This window comes from Pleuronectes platessa, chromosome 19, assembly GCF_947347685.1.
Source record: "Pleuronectes platessa chromosome 19, fPlePla1.1, whole genome shotgun sequence".
Lineage (NCBI taxonomy): Eukaryota > Metazoa > Chordata > Actinopteri > Pleuronectiformes > Pleuronectidae > Pleuronectes > Pleuronectes platessa.
This window is the reverse complement of record NC_070644.1, coordinates 4,280,436-4,305,730: the sequence shown is the minus strand read 5'-3', so window position 1 is coordinate 4,305,730 and position 25,295 is coordinate 4,280,436. Positions and strand designations below refer to the sequence as shown.

The 25,295-nt window shown below is 42.0% G+C and overlaps 1 protein-coding gene across 1 annotated transcript in view; it reads right to left on the bottom strand.

The window, feature by feature from the left end:
* Window positions 1–25,295, bottom strand: part of adamts6 (ADAM metallopeptidase with thrombospondin type 1 motif, 6) — a 62,351-nt gene that overhangs the window by 17,463 nt on the left and 19,593 nt on the right. Inside the window, exons 11-16 of the mRNA XM_053411305.1 lie at window positions 17,927–18,068; window positions 13,559–13,666; window positions 10,182–10,327; window positions 8,324–8,387; window positions 4,640–4,742; window positions 3,095–3,228 (exon numbers count right to left, since the gene is read on the bottom strand). Of these exons, the coding sequence (XP_053267280.1) occupies window positions 3,095–3,228; window positions 4,640–4,742; window positions 8,324–8,387; window positions 10,182–10,327; window positions 13,559–13,666; window positions 17,927–18,068 (697 nt within the window). The remainder of the gene's footprint in view (window positions 1–3,094; window positions 3,229–4,639; window positions 4,743–8,323; window positions 8,388–10,181; window positions 10,328–13,558; window positions 13,667–17,926; window positions 18,069–25,295) is intronic.

Here is a 25,295-nt window from a genome sequence, read left to right as displayed (position 1 = left end):
TACATTTTTTCATTGTTTCAATGTGGAGTAAACAGTTAAAATATAAAATAATACATTACAAAATAATGAGCCAATACTGCAAATAGGAAATACTCCCTAGAGCAACAAATATATATTCATCCACATCTAGAAATAGTCCCCTGCAAAGGTACCCAGCTGTTTTGATAAAAATTTTAATCAGAACATATATTTTTGGCCTTTAAATACGCAACTATTCAGGGACAGACAAACACATTGTTGTTGTTATTTTTAATGGTATTTGCTGATAGTTGAAAAAACATCCTTATCCTTACTATAACTACACTTATACATCTGTAATCACTTATTACCTAGCCGGTTTTCACATGTAGATTATAAGAGAGCTCATAAAAGATGATGGGCTCAAAGTGTTGAAACTCGCCCATCCAACAGATATAAACTTGTTGACTTCAAATAAATTTTAATACGGAGGCCGTATGCAGTCTATTAAATATTCATCTGTGCTAACTTTGTTGTGATTGCTTCATCATTGCTCGATGGGAACTTCAGTAGATTCGGATTCAAGGCAAAAACTGTGTTTCTGTTATTTTCCTATTTTAAATGCTGCAACAGCAACAATAGAAGGACTAATCAGGACTGGACTAAATCATTTTGTGTCTTTAAAGTATTTCTTTTATTGTTTCTTTGTCTGTGTACAAAGTATATATCAAGTTTAAACTACCAGGAACCATTCGATCACCTTGCCCCTTGACATAACATTGGAGTAAAACAAAGAAAAAATTTTAAAAAACTAGAAAAATGCAACTCTCGTGCACAGCTGCATCTCTCCACTATACAGAGCAGTGAGTGACTTTACCAGACACCACTCCAGTCTTTAAACTGGGTGATAACAGCTTTGTCAAGCTAATACTGTGTGACAATACAACTGGGAGGATCACTGCTGTCACTGACATCTCCACTCCTCCTTTGGACCTCCCAGGTTCTTTCTGTTTTATAAATCACTATCTCTCCTCTCCTCTCTCTCCCTGGGTCATTTGAAGTCCTTCTCTCTCCTCTTTCTCTCTCTCTCTCTCTCTCTCTCTCTCTCTCTCTCTCTCTCTCTCTCTCTCCCTTTCTGTCTCTCCAGCACATGTGCAAGACCTTCGCAGTTTTTAGTGTGCCTGACATCTTTCCAAGTAGACAGTGTTCCAGAGATTTATCATGTGGCAGTGAACCCAGAGGGCCAGCCCCTGAAATAAAACGACATGCTGGTTTCAGACTGGAAATAAACCTGCTATGTGCCTTTGGTAGGGAATATTCCACCACTCAGAGTTCTCTTCCCATTAAAACACACATCATGTTGTGTTTTTATATTAGAATCAGAGTAATGTTGTGGGCACAGGCGCAAGAGTTTCACGCCAAACAGGAATCAAATTGTACGGTCAGGTGGAAGTCAAAGCAAATACTTAAAGTGAGGCACCAAAAAGTTATTTCAGCTGCAGCTCAGAAAATCCACGAAAAACCTTATATCTTCACACACACACACAGACACACAGACACACACACACACACACACACACACACACACACACACACTGTACATAGTGATTTATGCTCATGAAAACAAAGACAGCACCAGCTGCCAAATCCCTCTGATAAAATACTCTTTTGCCTTGTTATTAAATCACCCTTTTCCAAATATATATAAAATCATCATTCAATAGAAACAATGATTTATGTGTTTTATTTATCACAAAACAATCCTGGTCGCGACTGCAGAGCCCTGATAAGAGTCAAAACGAGCAATGCCAGTCATTCGATCACAATCAGCCACAATCAGCAGCTCAAAGTCTGATTGTTCCGCACCGGAGAATGGTGCTGTTTTTTTTGCAGCCATGTTTATGCAGTCACTATCTCCCAAACTTGAGGCACAGAGCCTGAGGAAACCTTTGCTAGGCCAGCTAACATAGAAATGAAATGTCACTCCAACTTTAACTCAACACAATGTCGGCCACAAACATTCACAATAGGCCAACGAAGATGATGTCATACTGTGTCGTGGCAGCAGACGCAAAATGTTTTTTTATTACATCTGACATACATTTCACATCCAAATCAATCATAATATTGGATTTAGTTTGGAGAATTACTGGCATCAACTTTTCATTTCATATTCTACAAATCTGCCTAATTTGCCCTCATTTCGCAAGATTGAGCAGATCTAGAAATAACACATTCTATTTAAGGAGAAATTATCCCCTAATCCAGTGGTTTTCAAACCTTTGCAGTTCAAAGATCCCTTAACTGACACAAACTAGACCACAGACCCCATTTGACTTTGGGGTTTGGATGTTTTATGTATGAAATTCAGGACCGAAATAGTCACACATTCTCTCACTGTGTTACTTATGGGTGAAGTTATGCAGAAAATAAATGATTCCCTTTTCGCCACAGAACCCCTGGAACCCCTCAAGGACACTTAGCGGTGCCTTGACCCCACTATGATACCCCCAGCTTTAATCAATGAGATAGAAACTACAATAAAATGTTAATTATAAATATCAGTCCTTTAACAACAAACTATGAATACAGAATTACAACTCAACATGAAAGTTCATTCTAGACCTTGGAAACAGTGGCTGAAAACAATTTGTCTCAAGGTCCACTTTCCAGATTTCCCTGAAGCTTTACTCTGTATCAGTTTGTGACCTGGGAATGGAACCTTGGTCATGTGATGTCCATCATAACTATGTCCACTGAGCAAGACTGGGACGTGCGATAGAAGGCCCTATGTAATTGGACATTCAGTAAAGATTGAGAAGTGCACTATAACTTATTTGTAACCATGTTTCAAGTAATTATCTATAATACCAAACATAACCATTGAATTGCTATCTCGCTATTTCTAATGTTGCCAAGCTGAAGAAACAAGAGTTTATCATAGTCCGACTTAAGTTATATTGGCCAAGCTCCGGGTATTTCGTATATCAGATATAAAAACATTGTACTCATCAAAGTAAATTCTCAGTTTTGGGAAAATGGCTACATCACTTCATCTGATCAATTCCGCATTAGATCTATATTATTTGGTGCTCCGGTGGTCTGCTATCTCGGCAACAAGGCACTGCTCCCTTACCTTACACTCTCCATTGATGCAAATGTTCAGAGAGTCAGCCTGACATCGGGTGCCATCTATGACTGCAGGAGAGCGCTCGGTGTAGAAGTTGTAGCCCTCTGCCAGGCAGTTCAGAGCGCAGGGCTTCACACCACCTGGGTTACACAGAATACACAGACAGAGCTCACAGTTATCCACAGTTCAGTCTGCACTCGTACAACACAAAAACACACACAACACAGCACAAACTCTAATAGAACCTACAAAGCGAAGACTCTTGTCTCGTCCCGGGACTTGCAGTCAGCTCTGGGATCTCCTATCAACTTGTCAACAATAATAATCATGTGGACTAAAGATGGAGGGGCTCAGATCTAAACCCACAGATATGACGTCACTGTAAAACTGACACCATCAGAGACGGGACTGGCTGCCAGCAACAATTTCACTGACATCCACGAGCAGGTTAACCACTGTTTGTACATGACAGCTCCCAGCCTGCAGAGGGATGTGAGGCAGGAGGTGATGGATTTGACAAAACAGACCCTAGTGATAAAAGAGATGTAATTTAAGCTTTTCCATCACTGTAGGAAAATAAAAGCCATGTTTGCATGTTTCAAACTCTTATCCCTTTTTCTTTGAGCTATCTGTGTTTTTAGTTAAGTGGATATTTTCCATGATCTGCAGACATCAAGGGGAGAACTTAGGGGGAGAACAAGGCCTGCACTCCTTCACTGCTGCCAATAGCTCCAGCTCTTGTCCTGGGAGATTCATGACATGAGTTGTGTCAGGACATTGATATCTGTACAAGATTTAAAATCTTCCAGGCTGGGCCAGCAGCAGATTTGACCAGAGAGGCTCTTCAATCATGGGACAGTGAAGAGGAATCTCAAGAATTCTTTACTCATCAGAGACACCTTCTCTCTGTCATTGTGAACTGGGTACACAAGCAGGTCATGTGTGGCACAAAAAGAATAACAGGGAAGCTTTACAGCACGGCACTAAGAAACATAGAGATTGAACACAACAACCTTCTCACAAGCACAAACTTGTAACATAACTGTTTATAAAGCAAAGGATTGCACATCACTATAATGAGGCTATTGCACCCAACAAAGTAGTTCACTCATTAGTTGTTACAAACTATGTATAACCACCATAACACTACGTGCAACTGTTGAGTAACTAACTAAATGACAACTGGATTTCAAATTACACAAAAGTAACACAATACCTCCAATCACAAAACATTATGCTAATTGATAGCTCAATAGCATTGGTTCTTTCTTAACCATAACGCATGAAAACAAATTAACTCTGTAATACCTTCACTTAATTTTAATACAAATTCATCCCTGAAATTGGAAATTTGTCGGTTATATTACAGCCACAGTCTCTTTCTGTTAAGTTTCAGGAAGTAGAGTGAAATGGTTTAAAGCTGATTTGGGACCAGCCAGAACCAATCTAAATTGCACAACTTTTAATGGTACAGCCGGATTTTGTTAAGTTCCAAATTAAGCTTAACAGACAAACTTATCAAAAGATTTACAAATTGCTGTCATGACTCACCTCCAGTGTAAGGCTTCCAGTTGTAGTACTTCCCACGGAAAGGCAGGCTGTCGAAATCGGCACACTGCTTCTCTCGGAAGTCACGGGATCCTGCAGCACACGCCTACGGAAGGAACAAGAGCAAACATTGTATCATTATTCGGCCTGTTTATGACTGATCAGTATATTTGACATTAACGCTTACATTATGAAAGCCTATGCTGCTGCTCCAAGCACAGAAATGCCATTTTTCGTTGCAATACAATACAAACATATTTGAACAGACACTCATTTTGTTGAGTCATTTACCAACAACAGTCAATTAGCTTCAAACCCTCAAGGAGATTCATGCTAAGATACATTCAAAGACAGACTAAGACCAAGTGGCCTCTTTACATTTTATTCAATAACTATCTTTTTTACCAATCATGGATCACCACAACACACATTATGAGGAGTTCGTTATTTGTATTATCATTTCCTCCTGGAAGTTGCCTAGAAACAGTGTTGTTGTTTTCTTCTGCTGGTATGGCCTTAAAAAAGATTTTCATACAAAACAAACTAAGTAACAAAAGGGAAGAGAAAGTTGATCCTTCACATTGAACATCAATCATGCATCACAGTGAGCCAAAGTTGTGAGTGAGCATTATTGTTTCAGAGCTAACAAATGAGGAAGGTTGTTCTGGTGGATTACACAGCTCAAAATGGTTTAAAGACTCTGCCTATTCATTTTATTATCATAGACCAATTACCAAAACCCCATAAATGCCTCAAACTAAATGAAAAGTATGTGTTAAAGAATGGGGAAAATGTATGCTATTTGTGTTAACCCCGCAATCACACTGGTAAGGCCCTTTAAAATCTTTACATGCAGGCGAGCATGCTGTTACCATTTAAGTAAGTGAATTGTCTGCTGTGACCTCTTCTTTATTCTGGTGAGGCTTTTATTTGTATAGACAAGACTGTTACTAACAAATGCACAATAGATGTCACAAGATGTCACATTTTATTGTCCGACGCTAAAACAGACTCGTTCCTTGGAATCCCTAATTGAGAGCAGTGTGTTTTGCATTCGGAGACATTGCTTTGTTTTCATGTGTGGATTTATGATGGATAATGAAGCACTTCTTTGGCTGGGTAATTAGAAACATAAACCCAGCCAGAGGAGGGAGAAGCCTAGCGCAGTGCAGGCTGGTGCGGACCTGGTTCTGGCTCGGATTTCGGATTGATTTATTTGGGATGGGACTTCACTATGTGGATGTTGCTCCAGTAAGAGGGGGTAAAAAAAAGTGATGTGAAAAGGTCCTTAGAAACCCCCAAACACTCTCCCCCAGGACAAATAAAAGCTCTCAGGTCAAAGCTGTATTTCACATGCTGAATGTGTTCCACGCTGGAGCGGGCCACAGGGAGGCTGGGCCACTTTCATTACCACTCAAGTGTTTTGCCAATATGGCAGCTTGAAACTTGCACATCAAACATGCAGAATGAGTCAGAAGAGACAAAATAATATTATTACAAGTGTGTGGTGAAATGACAATGCACAGCCAAATGATATTTGCATGTGCTAACACTTGCCTAAGAGAAGGAACAATTTCAAATCACATTATTGGGGCAGCATGTAAGAATTGTTTTCTTTTTTAATTAACCTGCTATTGTAACATAGAGTCTACAGAAAAGGTCGGCACATTTAAACGTGTAGAACCAGAGCATGTTTGGTGTTACTTCTTCATAAATGTTCAAAATGATTATTGTTGTTGATTGTTGATGAGGAGCTTTTGTTACCAACTGAAATACTATTGGAATACATGGTGCCCAGAGGATGAAGCTTGATATCTTTGGTAAGCCTCTGATATTTTTCCCCTAGCGCCACCAGCAGATCAGCTCTTTAACTCATCCTGTAATTATCACCTAATGGACAAAAACAACATTTTGAGGAAATATTAATGATTAATACTAATAATACAGGTCATCTTGTGACTTTCTTTTGGTATTTTAATAGAAATGTCTCGATAAATGTAATTTGGCACAGGCATTCACATCCACCACAGTATTTCTTGTGATGATTATGGTAATACATTAACTTGCATCATTATCAGGTCAAAACTTAAATTTGTCAATGACCAAATGTCTTCAAAACTAAACACTAATAACAACTACAGCCTCACAGAGCCTTTCATGTGGTTGTAGACTCTTAAATCATTTGTCTTTCAAGTCCCTCAACTTCATGGCAGTACGACACTAACCTTATGGATAGCTGATTAGAAAATGATCTTTCAATAACTCTGAAGTGGAGCATTATGTTAAAGGCTGGCATATAAACATCAAAATATATTGTGTGTAAGAGATAGTGTGTCATTGGATCTATATCTGGTGCTCACACACATACACGCACACACACACACACACATACAAACACACACACGCACACACTTCCCTGGGTAAGGTGTGGTCAGCGTGATGAAATAACGGTTTAGGTTGTTGTTTGTTTTCCAAAGAAAACACTCAGCACCTGGTCTCAGCTGTTATTTATAAGACTTGTGGTTAAATGTCCACCAGGACCCTAACTATTTCAATTTTCACCTGGTGAAAAAAAAGGCCACCTAGAAATAGTTGAACTGAGATCTCAACTTGCAGCCATCTGAAATATTTGTTTAAAGCATTGCTCCAGCACTCTGAAATGGCAATCATCGTTGACTCAAGTGAAATGTCCCAAATAATATATGAATTATAAAGTGACAAAGAGACGAATAAGCCCAGAGTCACCAGGGGAATATAAAATCACAGCCTTGTACATTTGTATCATCATCTATCCTGCGTTCCTAGAAGAAAGCGTGTCAGACAGCTTAAAGGTGACTCGATGCTGCTAGCTGATCTCTGCGCTCCTTGTAGAGCCATTCCTAGGATAACATGTTCTGCAGGAGGAACACGGAGCAGCAAAGAGGAGGTGCAGCAGTCATGCTGTGACAGGCCAAATCCATCCCGACACAGAATGCCTCAACAGACCGACTACCTCAGTCCTTTTACAAACCAGAGCCAATCCACGTTTTCTGTTCTTTCCATATCCATATCTTTAACTTCTGGTTGCTATGAATGACTATTATAAAAACAAGGAAGAGGATGCAACTTCATATTTTTGGCCAAGTCACAAGGCTCTTGACTTTAAGTCCATTAAAAATTGCATTCAGCATTAACTGGTTTACTACCTAACTGCGTGCTTTAGCAGTATATTGGCTGGTTAAGCAGTCTACACGACCTATGGTGGATAAAGCCGACTGTTGGCTGTGTGGTCTGGATCTCTCAAAAGATGCGACACCTGAATTGAGACACAGCTAATGCGACAAGTTCTCACTTCCGGTGAAAACAAAAATGGAGTCAGAGCTTGTCCTTTATGCTGAAAGGTTCAAGGTCAATAAGGTAGGGTAGCCCATATGAAATCTGAGTGGCAAACCCAGGGCAAGTCTGTTGGTGGTACGGTGACTGCTGGTCTTGCCACTCATTGCGCTCATTGTTGTGAGTGCACAGAAATAAGTGAACACAACTTATATCTACTCTTATTTGGAATATGGCAGTTTGACAATAAGAACAATGTTTAGAGAGGGTTTGGTAAGAGTAGCAATCTGAAACTGTAAGTGGTATGAAGCCCTTTGAGTTGTACACTATCCTCTAAAAACCAAGTAGACAGAACAAAGAAATTAAGAAACTCACGTCAGTGTTACAGGATCTGTAGCGTTTCCTCTCTCCAAGACAGTACTTGCCTCCCCCAGACGGACTGAGAGACACAGGAGAATTGAATGAGCAGGGGATTGAAAAGTGAGACGACATTTTCAACACATCACATCGAGCACCATAAATGCTCAAATCACAAATGAATTCTCCACAGAAACAGTCTGCGGGACGCTGTGAGTGTGTCAGGAAAGGTTTAGTGACGGCAGGTCATGAAACAGGCCTAAAACTCTGCCAGAAGTCTGCATTTGCTGCTTTGCTGAGCATCTGCGCCAATGATTCATTCATGAAATCCAAGCTGTCCTAAGAGCTTTTAAGTGTGACATGACATTTAGATTTGGGAGGGAGACTCAAGTGTGTAACCTCAGAGCGATTCTCGACTCAGTCCTTTTCCTCGTCCGCTCTTCACTTCACATCTACTGCGTTTACGAGTTGTTCTGCTCTTATCGTCTCTTCCCTTCTTCTCATCTTCATTAGCCTCCCTTTCCTCCACTTCACTGCAAAACAACTCTGAGACCGGCTCTGTAATGAATGAGTTAACGGCTGGTATGACTGTGTTTTCTCTCTCACCCTCCTCTTTGCACTGATGCCTTAGCCGTGGCGATCACCTTACACAGGTGTTCCACATTATACCGGTGCCTTCTCCTCTTTCCTGCCCCCCCCTTCCGTCTGGTTCGCCCTGGCTCTTTCTTGTGTCTTCCCATGACGTGTTTGACGTAATATCTAGCTTCCAAAACAGTGGAATGCAAACACTGAAGACGGATAAAGATCCCAGACGTCTAGCTGCCAGACGGAGATGCATTGGACAATGACTTGTCTGGTGAGGACACACAGGAGGCCTTTAAACACAACCACGCAATAATATACTGTGGAGAGAGAGTTGTGTCTTTAAGTCCATCTTAAGCTAAGACCGTCCAGTCACCAAAATCACCAAATCGTGGAGGAAAACTGCCAGTGCACTTGTGTCTTGTTACACTAATATGTACTAATATGTCTTTGAAGTGATTTCAGGTTAATAAGACTGATGTATAATTATGTTTGGGGATGTGCTTGCCTTGATTGAAAGTGTAAGACACTCTGCCATAATGGTCCCCCCTTACTTTCTAAAGTTTAAATCCAGAGGCTTCCTCCCTTTCTCTCAAGTGTGTTTTTTTTATCTTTGGTAAATGAAGAAGCAACTTCAGACTTATAATCACTGCTATTATGTCTTTCTTGGATTTGACAGCTGCACCTCCTTCTACTCAAAGCAAACACATATGTACCTCTTAACTTTGGCTTGACTCAGCATTTAAATGCTAATAGCACGTTAAATCTCCCCGCAATTCCCAAGAATCTCTTGAGTGACTAACTTTAAATCCGCTTTCAAGTAGAGAACAATCGCATACATGATGGGATCTTTGAAGCCTTATTTGAAAGATTGTGTCCTGCATGGTACTTGTGGATCAGAGAGCATCAAGAAAAACATATATGAAATTGTGCGGCGTTATAATTTTGGAACCAGTGTACTGTCTGTTGTACCACAGATTGAAACAGGCTAATTTGATGGGTCATTTGTTTGTTAATATAAAAAACTGTGAGACAATAAAAGGTTAATGTTTGAGAACAAGTCTTCCCTTTGAGCTTTAAATGAAAAGCTATCAAGGAAGGGAAGTAAACATATACCCTTGTAAATGTTTCATTACCAATTTGCTTCTAATTATCTGTACTAGTATCTTTACTACCACTCAGACACACACAAAACCACACGGCATACACATGTGCACATACACACAAACACACACCTGTAGGCAGGACCTGGATGTGTGTGTTCAGCTTGCTGTGGCTTACTTTGCCTACTTACGCTGGGCTGTCACAGTGCCTCATGGAGGAGGATACACCGCCCCCACAGGTCCTGCTGCACTCCCCCCACATGGACCAGGGGCCCCAGCCTCCGTCCACACTCTGAGGCCAGGTACCGAACCCAACACACTCCCCCTGGTAGCACCACTGGCCGGTTGGGAACAGCAAAACACACACAGAGAGGGGGTAAAGTTTGGTTATTGTGCGGAGGGGTTGACTCTTCAACAACAAAAACACAGAGACACTAAACACTGTTTTAGAGACCTCAGCTAAGACTCACAATAACATGCAACTTATCACCACACAGAAAAATGTCAGTCTTACAGTTTTCCATGAGCTCACAATAAATGCATGTGCGACTGCCTACAGTAAAATGCCGAATATACATACTGACTGACTTTCCTTCAATAACACCCTCTCTCTCCCTCCATTGCAAAACACACTCTAAGATGAACTTGTGATGACACCCTGTTATTACAATTCCGCATTAGTCCTGTTATCTCCTACCTATCATTTTCCATTTTGTTATTGCGGTCCTAGTTTCCTCCTTGTTGAGCATCATTGTTGTACAGTTTATCTGACTCAATTGGGTCGCGTCCTGCGTATTGATAAAGGAGTAGTTGTTTTTTCTTTCCTTTCTTTCCAAGAGTTAAATATGAATATTGTAATTATAAAGCTAATATTAATCGAGGATCCCAATCTTCTGTTTAAAACTTAAATTCACGACGAATAGCTTTACTTTACTTTGACAATTAGGACCAAAAATGTTGCCTATTGTTAGTTAATGCTACAAAACTCCAGGTAAATATTGATTTAATGATTCTTCTCCAGTTGTGCTGGTGTTACAAGAGGTGTCATTCAATAATTCAATGTTTTTAGGCCTAGGTGAGCCGGCTGACAGCTGCTGGCTTAGTTTAAATGCTGTAAGCAGGACGTAAACAACAACCTGCTTCTGTCCAAAGTTCATAAACACAAACATCTCTAAAACGGACTTATCTTACAAATCAAATGAAAATGTTTAATCTTTAATTTGTATTTGGTTGACTGTAAAAACAAAAAAAAAGTGTAGTTTTAAGACAGAATTATGGGTTAGAACTGTTCCGCTTTGAGCAACACATGTTTTGCTATTTCCCTGAAAAGGTTCCCTTCCTTAACCATTATGATACCGAAGCTTAATTAACGTCATCTGAATGATCAAGCACGTTCTCTTGTGTAGTGTTTCCAGTGTAGTGTGGCGTGGTTTCAGAGGTAGGTGATGGATTGAAAGCCCTGTCCAGCGTGTCAGTAGTGTTTTAAGCCTCGTGCTAAGCTGTCCAGAGATCCAGAGGGAAGAGGGGATCAGAGACAGCCCTTTGTCTTTCCAACTGTGTCAGTAGGTTAAGAACCCAGAGAGACGGGGACAGTCAAGGTGAGGGCTACGTTGGGCCACTGTCCTCCTTTACAATTACTCACTCACATCCTGAGAAGCTATGTAAACAAGATTAGCTGTGGCAGAGAGGAGCGAGGACACGCAGAGATGGGAAGAAGGGCGGAGGGAGCAGGACACAGAAGGAAGATGAGGTCTGCTTTTTGAAACAACCTTAGAGTATATCTGTGTGATTCTATGTGAACACAAAAAAACACTCCATTGGTCAGTTTCTGCCGCTCTCCCACCTCCTGCTACCCCTCCCCCATTCTCTGTCTCCCTCTCTCCCTGCTCCTGTTGGAAGGGCCTCTCTCCATTACACGCTGGGTGAGAAATGGCTGACATTCATATTCCTTTGAAGCTGCCCCCGGCAGGGGCAGACAGGGTATGCCACCGGCTCTCCTAAAGCTGCTCCAAAAGCTGTTCCAAAGCCCCCCAGGCTCAACCTGGGGCCCCCTGTGTTGTCCAGGACCCTGTCCGTGGGCCCCGACCCTCAAAGGCTCCACTGAGCTAATGGTAATCACGGGTGACAGCTCGTGACACTCTGCTATTCTTCCCTTTTAGACCTCGGACCATCCAGTGACAATGGTTGCCATAATCCGTGTTAAAACTGTCTCCCTAACCTGGCTGGCATCAACAGTGGGCTGATGACCTCAAGCCTGGCCTGCTTGCGTGTGTGTGTGTGTGTGTGTTTGGTGGCTCCCACTGCATGAGTGCACACGCAGGGAGCGGTACACCCTTCCCAGAGCGGAACAGATGCAAGCTGAGCCAGTGAGGTACCACTAATTGCCTCACTTAGAGTAGAGTAACAGAGTGCTCATTTCACATCACCAGGTACTGCACTATCCGAAGCTCAAAGGGTCGCTCCACCCAAATGACAAATACACCTCTTGTGGTAATAAGTCATGCTGATAGTTAAGGTTATTTAATTATTTCAAAACTCTAAGATTTCGGCCTCTGTTAAAAATTTCAACTCAAATCATTAAGATGAGTCGACAACATCTGATCAAGTCCCAGTAACTCTGAGGTAGTTAGATGGAGCTTTCAAGAGAAATTCATCCAAACAATTTCTTGGGTAGAAAGTTCTGCCTAGGTGGTAAAGTGGCCTAGGTGGTAGAGTGGTGGTTCTGCAACCAGAAGGTTGCCAGTTCAAATCCCACTCTTCCCCATCTGCATGCCGAAGTGTCCTTAGCAAGATACTGAACCTCTAAATGGCCCCTCATAAATGTTGAGTGTAATAATTGTAAGTCGCTTTGGACAAAAGCATCAGCCAAATGACATGTAATGGTATGTATTATCTAGACTAAAGGCCTGATCACACCAGCATAAATTTGAGTACAGGAGTCTTCCTTAACAAGTGTGCTCTTCACATAATAAAAATAAACATATAAATACTAATTAGGTATAATAAGTTAAAATGTCTAGCCATAAAACATGAATATACATCAAAGTGAGTTGTGTAGTGTAATGTAGTGCTTATCAGAGAAACACAATAGATTAGGGGTGTGCGTTTGAATGTCAGCTGGCTTATTAACTTCTCCCTCCTGATCTGACAAGGATTTTTGTTTTTCAGTTCATTTTTCATCATTCATTCATCATTTAATCCAAGACACATCAACAAAGTCGTTGTTGACATCTTCTTATTCTTCTTCATCAATCAAAACCCCCAAAACATCAAATTATTCAGTTTTAAATCGTTGGAGACTAAGAAAGTGAGCCAGTATTTACATCTGGAACCAGAACAGAAGCTTGAGCATCCGAAATTTTTCTTGATTAAATAACTTTGACAATTAATTGATGATTTAACCTGTTGGGGATCCATACTCTGTTGATCCTCCTGAAATGCTATTGACAGGAAAAAGTTCTCCATTGTGTTTGGGTGAAGGAAGATCAAGTGAAGGCTATATCAGAACCCCAACCGACGAGTTTTTCTGGAAAGCCTTTAAACATCTGACAAGGATTTGATGACTTACCCCTTTCTCGATGCTGCCAGTCTGGCACAGAGTCCCCTCTGCAGCCGGGATACTGTTTGTTACACAGCGGTTGCTTTTGCTAAGGCACCAGAGCTCTCTACACACTTCCTAGGAAAGAAGCCAAAAGCAAGTTGATCAGAATAAATCAATTCAGCAGACTGGAGGGTATATTGCTGAATCAGGGTGAGAACGATTTATCAGTAGCCTTAGGTGATTTTCCTCTTAGTGTTTTTTTCTCTGATCCAACAGCTAAGAGACAAACAAAAAAACAACACCACAAACAGCATGGAAATTTATCTACACAACTCCAGATCAAATCAGAGGACTAGAGGAGTCGATGAGACCACATCAACACTGCCGAGAGGCAACTAACTGCAAGAGCCCATATGCTTTGGATCATAGTGCATCTTGAGCAATATGCCAGGGGTCACTAGCTGCTCTTAATGTTCTCTTATGAGAAATGAAGAGTCAGCTGGATCAACACCATGACTAACGTTTGCTCACGTTCATCTCAGGACCACACGAGACCGTGACATCAGTTCAAGAAATCCCATCTCTCCTGCTTAGGGGAAATCAAGAGTGAGCAATAGGCCTCCCAAGTCTTAGATAAAGACGAGTTGTGGGCCGAACAAATATCTTTAGTATTACTGAGTGGTCTGAAGAAACATCATATCTCTGTCTTCTCCTGCTCACCCCTCAGTCTAGGACGTAAGGAGAATCCATTTAGATTACTGAAGGAATGGTGTGTGTGTGTGTGTGTGTGGGGGGGGGGGGGGGGGGGGGGAGATAGCACTAAGTTGCCCCCAAATAAATTAAACCATAAAGTGAACACATGTTACAAGGACAGCTCTGCACAACCTTGCATTAAATTTCCCATTAAACTGAACTGGGTTCCCTCGCGTCTCCACTTCAAAGGCTTTTACAGGACAATTGTGTGCGGCAGAAGAGCAGGCCCATGAAAAAGAGTTATGATCCAACGCATAGATTCTGACCCCCAGGGTCAGTAAATATGCCACGGCCCTGCAGCTCCCTGAGCCAATCCAGATTAAATAAAGCAGCAAACTGCCACTCTCTGGTTGCAGTGACTCCACTCTGCCAGCTGGTTTCAATAACCTGACCCAATGCTCCATTCACTATCTGGGCCCAGCTGAAAGGTCAGCAGCCAGGGCCTTAACAAACATGGATACGGGCCTGATTGATTTACGCAAAGAGAGAACAAGCTGGAGATGAAAAAAAGGGCACAGGCAGTCAGGACGGATTTTTGCTAATATAGCCATCAACGGTTGTTTATTTTTCATACGTTCAGCTTGCTCGGGTTTGAAAAGCACACACACAGCTTTGTCTGGAAGCTTTGAGCACATGCAGGCTTATAGTCAAACTGAGAAGTGGGAAGAAGTCTCTAAAAAACTAATTGTCCCTATAAATTACACAAATGTCCTCTGTTGACGTCTGTGTTACTCTTTTCACCTCTGACTCAGTCTCGTGCTGTGATTCAAATTCTGTAATACCCCTGGGGTTTAAGGATCTTTAAAGTCTCAGAATTTATAGGAATCTTTGATGGCTTCAGGGGCCATATTCAGTGAAATATGGCTTGTTATATTGTTCTGCTTGAGTGGTTCCCAACATCTTATACCAATGTTCCCTAAACATTGGTATATATTGACACTTGGTGTCGTCCAAGTGTCCGTAAGCCACGACATTCATATTTGACTCGAAACTATGTCATTTTCATCATGTTTAAAGCCTAAAAGTCCCCCAGAAGTGGCTAAGCTAGCTGACGTTAGCATTTCCAACGGTCCCTTAATGTACCTCGTTGGAAGATATTAGTGGGCATTAAGCCAAAAAAAATTATGCCGATTTGAGTTGAATATGAATGTCGGGGCTTACATACACTCGTATGAAACCAAAGGAGAAGTATGGAGGCATTTTATGTTTTTTTTCTAGATAGGTCATTAATTGCTTCAATTGTATTGGATTTGGCTGCAACACTGTTTATCCCGAAAACACCAAAAATGTTTTGTGGACTCAAACTCTTCAACCACCCCTCCAACTTTCTAAAAAGTTCTAAAACTAATTCGGAAAAACAGCAAGAAACTACAAAATGTAACACAAGTTTCCCCAATAATTAATTCTTAAGTATTTCACAACAATTAATGAATAAGTAGAGAATTTATTTATTTCCCTTTTATAAAATAAATTTAACAGCTGTTTGGGTTGGGAACCACTGCTGCACATCACTGCTCACACACCAGTTGTACAGGACACACCAGGTTATGTGCGGTGGTAAATTGTCCACCCTGTCCTGAGGATAAATAAGTATGATGTAGATTAGTGACCAGAATATCAGTTTGCTCTGGTTAAAAACCTTACAAATCTTTTTCTTATCTTTCAGCCTGAAGCCATAGGAATTGCAGGTTGACCAACATGTTTTTTAGGACAATTATTAAAAGGACATTATGGCTGTTTGACATTATTTATAGATATATTAGAGATAAACTTTGATTTGTTCAGGCTAAACTTGTCTGCCTTTCCTCTGTATCCTCTGGAGTCCACAACAGTTAGAAAATAAACAAAATACGCATCTTAATGTGGAAAAGTTCAACAGGGTAAGGCTGAGTGTTAGATACAGAAACCAGACTATTCCATTCAGTGCCGTAAGCAGTCGCAGAGGGCATCTCTTTCACAGATGGCTGTACGAAACAGATCTGATTGTCATATGAAAACCTCCAATCTAGCCCCATTGAATCATTGCAGGAATCCGATCCGCTCATACATCTCATAAATGTGTGTCTTTCATGCTGATCTAAAACCACAATTATGAGCTTATGAGCCAAAATGACAGGGCTCGATTTGGGGCCTGTTATAATCTGCTGTTAGATACTTCTTTCAATGAAATGAAATAACTACATGATCTCAGCTAATCACTGCCCCCCCCCCCCTTTTTTTCCATCATGTGTGCAAATATTTATGTCGGGCAAAACAATGTCGCATTATTGTTCATTAAATAGGATGTGGATTTCTGCAACCGCTCATTTTACCATGTGGTTGCTGCTTGTCTTTCACTGCCTGTTTAACTTGTATGTGTCAAGGTTTCCTCATTATCCAGGCAAGAGGGTGAATCATTATCATCACAGGACACAAAATTTAAAAACTCAGACAAGGGTCGTGTTGACTTTTATCAATCATCTCTCTCTCTCTCTCTCTCTCTCTCTCTCTCTCTCTCTCTCTCTCTCTCTCTCTCTATCTACAGGAAGTTTAGGGAGACATAAACTTGAAGAAAAACTGTTATTATTAGCGGCACATCACTCACATCTTCAAATAAGAGACAAGATAATCTCATTACTTTGATACCTGTGCTGTCTTTGTCCCAAATTTAAAATCTCTGTACCTCACTGTACCTCACTAAGTAGTTTAGTGTCATACGTTTATCAGGAACAGTTTTATAATTGATTAATTATATATGTGATTTTCAAGCAAAAGTGTCAAAAAATTTCCTGCAGCGTCTCAATTGCTTTCTCCCCCATTTCCTTTTGTTTTCCTTCCTCCTGCATCGCACCAAATTTATAATCTCTAACTTAACTTTCAATCAATTGTATAATATCCACAAAGGGCATAACACAATCTGCTCTCTGTATCTGGATTTGCTTTTGTCAGAAATATATTCAGATTAATGCAGAGGGTTAAGTTCCAGGTGAATGTAAAATCTGTTTGCAATGTCATTGATCAATAATTAATAATAAACTCTGTGAGGGAATTACGTCAGATTAAAAAGGAAGCTATTAACAAGATGGTCCCGAACTTCAACTAACTAACCCTGACCCTGACCCTAACCCAAACAAATACGGTGAAAACTGATGACAAGAATTTGATGATGAAGCACAATGAATTTGAAAATATTAAACTTATTGTATATAGAGTATGTATACCATTGGCTACCTCTGATTATAATGATCGATTATTAGCTGATATCATAGAGGTAAGGGACACCTTCTTTCAGTGATTTCTAGGGCTGCAACTGGCAATTATGATTACATTTTAATTTGAAATTAATTATTCATTTAGATTATTTTGGCTATAAAATGTCAGGCAACATGGTAATTGTAAATGTCCATGTCAAAAAAAGATTTCCAAATCTGATCAACAGTTTATAATCAAATGATACAGTTCTTCTAATCACATGAGTCCTATTCAGATTGGACCCTAGGAGCATTATGTACACAGTGTGTGTGTTTCCGCAAATCAACCTTGAGATATCTTCGTCTACATCATCCTATGTGAACTTGTTAAACATGTAAGAGGAGTCGCTTTGGCTCAGTGAGAGGAGAACATGTGATCAGCAGAGTGGCTTGAAAGATGCTGGTTTCTTACCCCATACTTGCACTGGCGGGAGGAAGTCCCGTACTGGAAGCGACACTGCTCGTCTGCGTCGTACACCTGCCCCGGGGCCACTGTTGGGTACAGGAAGTCTCGTTTCAGAGGTTCATTGTCCAGACACGTCCCCCGACCTGAGCTGTCAAAAAAACAAACCTATAATAGGATTGTTTCTTACACAAAGGAACCTTTCTATACCAATAAAGCCCCCCGCCCCCGCCTCTTCTCTATTAGACCATGGCAGGTGCTGTTTGACTCATTTAATTTGACCACCAAACTACCACTGTAGGAAGCTTGTCAAAGATTGAAAATTACATGTAATTCATGTTGATATTACACATCAACACCTGCTAATCAAAGGGAGTGTTGAAGCACAAGCCGAGACATTTTACCGGAGGCGAAGGGGGAAGGCTGTCGGCTGAGCTGCCTGTCTTAAAGCACAAACTCTCTCTGATTATATGGCTCTGTGCGCGTGTTTCACTGGTTGTGCTGGATCCACAGAGGAGCCAATAAAATGACAGAGCAGGGAAAGTAGGAGAAGAGTCTGGAGTGAGCTATGGGTCATATGTCCAGGGCCTAGGATAATGTTTAGTCTGTTTTGTCAGATAGAAATATGTGCACTCACAGAGAACTCTCAGAAGAAAAAAATCCACACACACACACAAACACCCACCCACACACACACACACACACACACACTAGTTTTGTATTCTAGCAGAAAAAATTGTTTTGTGTCTTTGGTGTGTATGTTTGTTTTGGGTTAAGATGCTGAGCATGTTTGACTCTCTATGTTGCTGTATGGATGCTTTTTCTCATCCCGACACACGAATCACACATTATAATTCTCTGTTATTCTTTTGACCCTGTCACCTTTTCTGTGTAGGAGACTGAAATCATACGATAAGACAAGTTCCAATAAACAAACACAGATGTATTTCATTTCAGGCTAATCTCTGCTTCTCCATGAGTCAGAGGATTCACTCGAGGCAAAAAAATATTACTACAACTATTTACTATAACACTCTGCTATTTTCCAGCTGTGGCAGCTGCAACATGCAGTGGAATTCTTCCCATCCCTCGAAAGGAAAAGTGGGCTTGGTGACAACAATAACGCAGAGCTGGGCTTTGTGATTGAGCAGACCGAGATTTGGGCCCAGATTACGAGAGAGGAGACGATTGAGGACTGAAACTAAGAGAACTTTAAACAGATGGTTCACCCAATTCCCCCAAAATATCTCTTTATCTCACTTAGTTTTAGTTATATGCAGATAGACTAGTTCATCTCTGAGTTATTTGTCAAGTCATGTCTCACTTGAATTACTTGCATGTCTTGTAATTTCAGATATATTATGATATTTGTTCAAATTTTCATTTAAAAACGTCCCAATATATGTATTGTGAGCAGTAGAAAAGTGTATTTCAGAGGAAGTTGCAGTTTAGATTGATTGGAAGTGTTTCAAACAAAAGTAATCTAACTATTTAGTCTGATGTCATCAGCATAACATTTTATAATTCTAGATACTGTGCTCTGGAAAGTTCTGTATAAATGTATCACAAACTGTTTATAAAGATGGATGACGCAGCTCTACTTCCACTAGAAAAGACTAGAACAGTCTTTAGGTAAACAGTATGCATCCTTTAAATATGCAACTTTTTTTTAAATATTTGTCATTGTTAAGTGATGAACTGCACTGTCTATCAAATATGTTCTCTACGACAATATTGTACTAAATAAATCAAGACATCTGGATCATGCTGTTTGTTTCCATTACAGAGCGGAACATTCAAAAAAGCATTTTAAGCTAAACTTAAATGCTCCAGACTGAGAGGAGCAAACCTTTTCTCCCTTCCTTTTTGCTTTCATTCTCTTGTCTTCCTCTCCCCATCCACTGATCTCAGTTACTGAATGGAATAATCCTATTTCTTGGCTCTTGTTCCCCGGAGGACCCTCTCATCACACAGAGAGCCTCTGAGGCCCCCAGACTCCTTTTGCACTGAGGGCAAGCCTCACTATTTATTGGTTTGGAGGGAGACAAAATAGTCAAAGTTTAAACATAGGGGCTATTATTTGACACTGTCGCAAAGGCTTCCTGTCTGGTGGATTCAGCCAAATTCATTATGCTGAGCGGAAATATCCTTTAATATGCAGGAGCATGGGCGTCCTTCGGACTCTGACACCGGTCATTCATGTAGATATTAACCGTCCCGCTTGGATCCAACCAACGATGACACAGCAGAATGATTAAATCCGACTGACCTAATAATTATCATAAGGCACAAGTCATCCAAGTCTATTATCAACAGAGCACATGATCTCAGTGAGTTTAATAACCCCTAATCCGCCTGCCTTTTAAAGGGGACATATTATGAAAAATCCACTTTTGTAGTGCTTCTACACGTTAGTGTGGGTATCTGGCATGTCTACCGTCCCAAAAACTCTGGAAAAAAACAACTCCCTTGATTTGTTGTGGTTCCTCTATGTAAGAAACTATACCATAGAGTGCGTCGAATGGGAATACGACCAGGATTGACGTCACAGTCGGTCTACATGGCATAGCCCCCCCCCCCCCCCCCTGGAGGCGGAGATCTGGTGGAGGAGGAGACCGGGTTACGTGCCACAGCACCCTCCTCAGCTCGAGGCTGCGGGTGTTAGCTGGGAAGCTAGCCGAGGGGGGACACTAACCAGCCGGTGAGCGGGGTGAGAGGCGGAGATCTGGCCGAGAAGCAGAGCCTGCGGTCGGGGTAAGTCACATGCCAAAGCCCCCTCCTCAGCTCGGGCTCGTTAGGGGATGTCGGGTTGCTGGACCCATGTCTGCGGCTCGCTTCTGGTGGACCTATCGCTGTTTGTTTACGGTTAGCAGCAGGGAGCTAACGCTAGCTTGCTGTTAGTTTGTGTTTAAAGTTGCTTCAAATGGCTGCTGGTGCACGTTTTTACAGCAGTATTGCATGTGGCAGCCCACCCGGGAAGCAGCGGAGATCTGGCCGAGAAGCAGAGCCTGCGGTCGGGGTAAGTCACATGCCAAAGCCCCCTCCTCAGCTCGGGCTCGTTAGGGGATGTCGGGTTGCTGGACCCATGTCTGCGGCTCGCTTCTGGTGGACCTATCGCTGTTTGTTTACGGTTAGCAGCAGGGAGCTAACGCTAGCTTGCTGTTAGTTTGTGTTTAAAGTTGCTTCAAATGGCTGCTGGTGCACGTTTTTACAGCAGTATTGCATGTGGCAGCCCACCCGGGAAGCAGGAGAGATCTGGCCGAGAAGCAGAGCCTGCTGTCGGGGTAAGTCACATGCCAAAGCCGCCTCCTCAGCTCGGGCTCGTTCTGTGATGTTGGGCTGCTGGATCCATGTCTGCGGCTCGCTTTTGGTGGACCTGTCGGTGTTTGTTTACGGTTGGCAGCAGCCGCCTGACTGATCTCCCCACGGACAGGGGAGCGTTGACGGTGCGTGTCTCGTGTCACAGTGAGTGTCTTCAACTAGAAAAGCTGTTGTTTTGTTTCGGTAATTGACGGTGACATGTAAGCTAGGTGGCGTTAGCCTCATAGCAATCAGTGCCCGGCTTGCCGGCCGGCGTCGTCGGCAGCCGCAGCCGGCTGCTCGGTGACGGGTTGGTCCCTGGCGGCTCACTGCGAGGCTGGCGATGGTCCCGCTGACTTCACACACCTGAGACCCGGACACGTCTCACCGGATCAGGGTTCCCCACGTCTGCAGGGTATGTCTCATTTTCATCATTGATCATTATCGATCTGTGACAAATCTCCAGCCTGTGTGTCCCCTGTGTGTGTCCCACTACGGTTAGCAGCAGCGGGCTAACGCTAGTTAGCTGTTAGTTTGTGTTTAAAGTTGCTTCAAATGGCTGCTTGTGCACGTTTTTACAGCAGTATTGCAAGTGGAACCCCGGCCGGGAGGCTAACCCGAGTCGGTGCTTCTGTGTTTGTCGCCCGGTTGAAACAGCAGGTATAACTTAAAACAGCTGTTTGTGATAGCTTTGTTATAAAATAGCACCGGAACGTGTTTTTTTGCGCGTCTACTCGTGGATTTACGGTAAAACAGCATGGTTGGGTGAAACGGCTTTACCGCTTTACCTTATGAGGCACTAGTAGACACGCAACAAAAACCCGAGTGGCGGCTGGCTTCCCAGATGACGGCTCACTTTACTGCAGTCCCGATCTCCGGCGGCATTGTACCCGTGCTTTGGCGCTCGCTCAGCGGACAACCTCTCCTGGGATGCCCGGGCGGCGAAGCAGAGGAGGAGGAGGGGGGGAGAGAGCTGCGCCTTATAACTTTTGTGGCCCGTCCAGATTTGCTCCACGCACCCCGAGCTTCACGCACCGGTGCCAGTCACCATTAGCTTGTTGCCACCTCCGTTGCTCAATAAACTCATACCCGGGGTTTTAAGTGCATTTCGCCGCAAAAGTAGCAGCAGTGTTAGCCTCCAGAGCTGTAGCCCCTCAACGATCTGTGTGTGCGCGTGTGTGTGTGTGCGCTCAGAATATATGCCCTCTAAGAATAAATATACACATACAATTATATAGTGTATACACACATATCTAATGCATGTATTTAAATAATGTACATCTTTATCAGAAGGTGTAGTAGTTTGAAAATTGTAGCTTCAATGAAGAAACACAACAAACAGATACAGAAATATATGTGTAGGACAGTGACTTAAAATGATTTTAACAACCTTAAATATGCTAAGGGTAGATTTAAGACGTGAAACTGGATGTGCTTGCGTGTGTGTGTGTCTGTGTGTGTGTGTGTCGGGGGCGGGGCAGTGAGAAGGGGGGTGGGTTGTTGGTGAGAGCGGGGGCGGGGCGGTGAGAGGGGGGGGGGGGCGGGGCACTCAAAACAGGTCAATCTGAGGAAGGCTGTTTTAGACAGGGTTAAAAGGGTGCTGTTTTAAATGATCCTTGTGGTTTTTTGACCAAAAAATGTTACAGACATTTCATTAAGACCCCAAGGAGCCATATCAACTGTGGTGAAATGGGCATAATATGTCCCCTTTAACATTTATTGCAAACTGGCATGCAGACGTGAGAGAATAAACTGTGAGTGAACTATGAGTGCATTCAGAAACCATTACTAAAAAACCCAAACAAAGCAGCACATATTGCTCGAGCAAGATGGTGAATCTAGGCCAACACCACAGCCAAAGTTGTTTACTTGGCAAGGAGAAGCATGAGCGATATCCAAAACCCTGATTGAGGGAGAGAAAGGGAGGATAATTGGAGTTTACAGACAGAACCCTTTTGTAAGAAACATAAAAGCTTAAGGCAATAAAACCCAAATGAAAAGACAAAAACTGAAGCAACAGAGTGATACAGACGGAGGTATAATAAACAAAGTAAAGGGTGATGCTGCTCTGAGACGCATTGAAACAACTTAATGTCTCCTTTTCCTTGGAGCACAGTCTCGGTCGTCCTCAGATACTTGAGCCAGAAATGGACAGGAACCCGACGGAGCGGCAGAGAAGCGGCTCTTTGTGTCCCAGCTGGAAGCTGGCATATAATACTGTCATCTCTGTCACAAGTGCTGTTCACTAACCCTCTTTTAACAGCTTTCAGCCGGAAACATCATCTGACAACCGCAGCCGCTATTATCCGCTTTCTTGGAGGGCCTTGCTAACTAAACAAGAATGCACAAACACACACACACACCGAGACACACCGCAGACTTGCAACACATCCCATCAATACTTCACCACAGGGTTGTGTATTATTAGGATTTGCAAGCAGCATTCAGGTCTTAGTGATGAGCGATCAAGCTAAAATGTAGTGAGAAATGTCCTCTATGCAAAGACTGAAAAGGAACGATTTCTGTGTTCATTGTTTCTGGGTCTGTGACAAAAAATTTAGATAATTGGAACCCTGTCTGGTTCTTCTTTGCAGGGGCAAGCTTAAATATATGGGCTCTATTATCAAGATGACAATAAAAGACAAGGATAAAAAAGGGAATAATGTGCTCTGCATCTTTCTACCACGGGCAGATCATAGGAAGCCAGATACATTTAAGTCTTTATACATGAGCATGCATATTAGCAGAGCAGGGTAATGGTTTTAGAGGAGTGGACTGGATGTCCCTGTTCCCAGCTCCTGAGGTAAGACTCTCTGTCACTAGCTTGTGACCTCTGACCTCATTTGTAAGTCAGGTAACAGTCCAAACAAAACCATAAACTTGTTAACATCACTGTCTCCTTCAGATTTCAAATCAGGATCAAGTCAAACATTATTTTTGATACTATTAATGGTCAGCTTTTCATTTCTAAACTAGACTTTCACTGTACTTATATTCAGTACTACCTCTCTTACTTGGTAGTTATTGCCAATAGGCATGCATTGATATTTCATCAATATCTTCTCTGTTCATGGAGTGTTTTATTGTGAAGAAGCCACAGGAACGTTGCGTTGACAGCAGCAGCTCCACCAAAAAAGATATGGTCATATTCTGCATTTTTCAACGGCATATCAGTTTTACATCTTGCAGGGGGTCAGACTGCGGTTGCAATTATTTTTGACTGACATCTGCATTAAAACAATGTGATTTTGTTTGGGTGCACTGTAAACGGACACATCAGCTGCTCCTCTGTTGCTGGACGAAGACGCTGCTGAAGGAGCATTTGCTGTAATATTGAACTGGGTGTCCTAACATCAACCAGGACTGAAATCTAGAGGATTACAACTTAAACCACACCTGTTATAGCATAAAAATCCGATTTAAGTAGAACTTCCTTTCAGACAGTGATGTTGCCAATGTTTTTAAGTCAGCAGCAGTGTCCTGGCATGAACCTTCAGCTGTTTCCCTCTCTATAAGATCCTGTTCAACTTCACTTGGAGGTAGTCTGCTCTTTTAAAGGCAATTGCACCAGCCACCACACACAGACCTGACAGTATGTTCAAATTTATAAGTTGATTTGGTACATGTTTGAGCCAACGTGCCTATATTTAAATCAACATCCATTTGGAGACATATTTCTGGACACCAAGTCCAGTTTTAACACTGCTTGTAGCTCTGTTTTGTTCTCTGCCAATTCCTTAGAGGAATATTTGTCTCTTTAACTCCTAGGTCCACTCTTATTCTCACTAGTAAGTTTATAGCGCTGAACCACTGGGCTTATCAGAGCCTTTTTTCCACTTTAACAGCTGCCTGATAGAATCAACACAGATGAGAGCAGTTAGGCTGAATTAAAACAGTAAAGTTGCAAAAAATTAAAACAATGAGGTAAGACACTGAAAAACTCAAACCGAGGAATTGGATTATGTGTCTCTCTCACTACAAGTGAGAAACACATTATACACGCCAATTTAATCCGTTGTTAATACAAAAATATTGATTAGATCACCTCAAATGACACTGTGACTCACTCTGAGCTGTG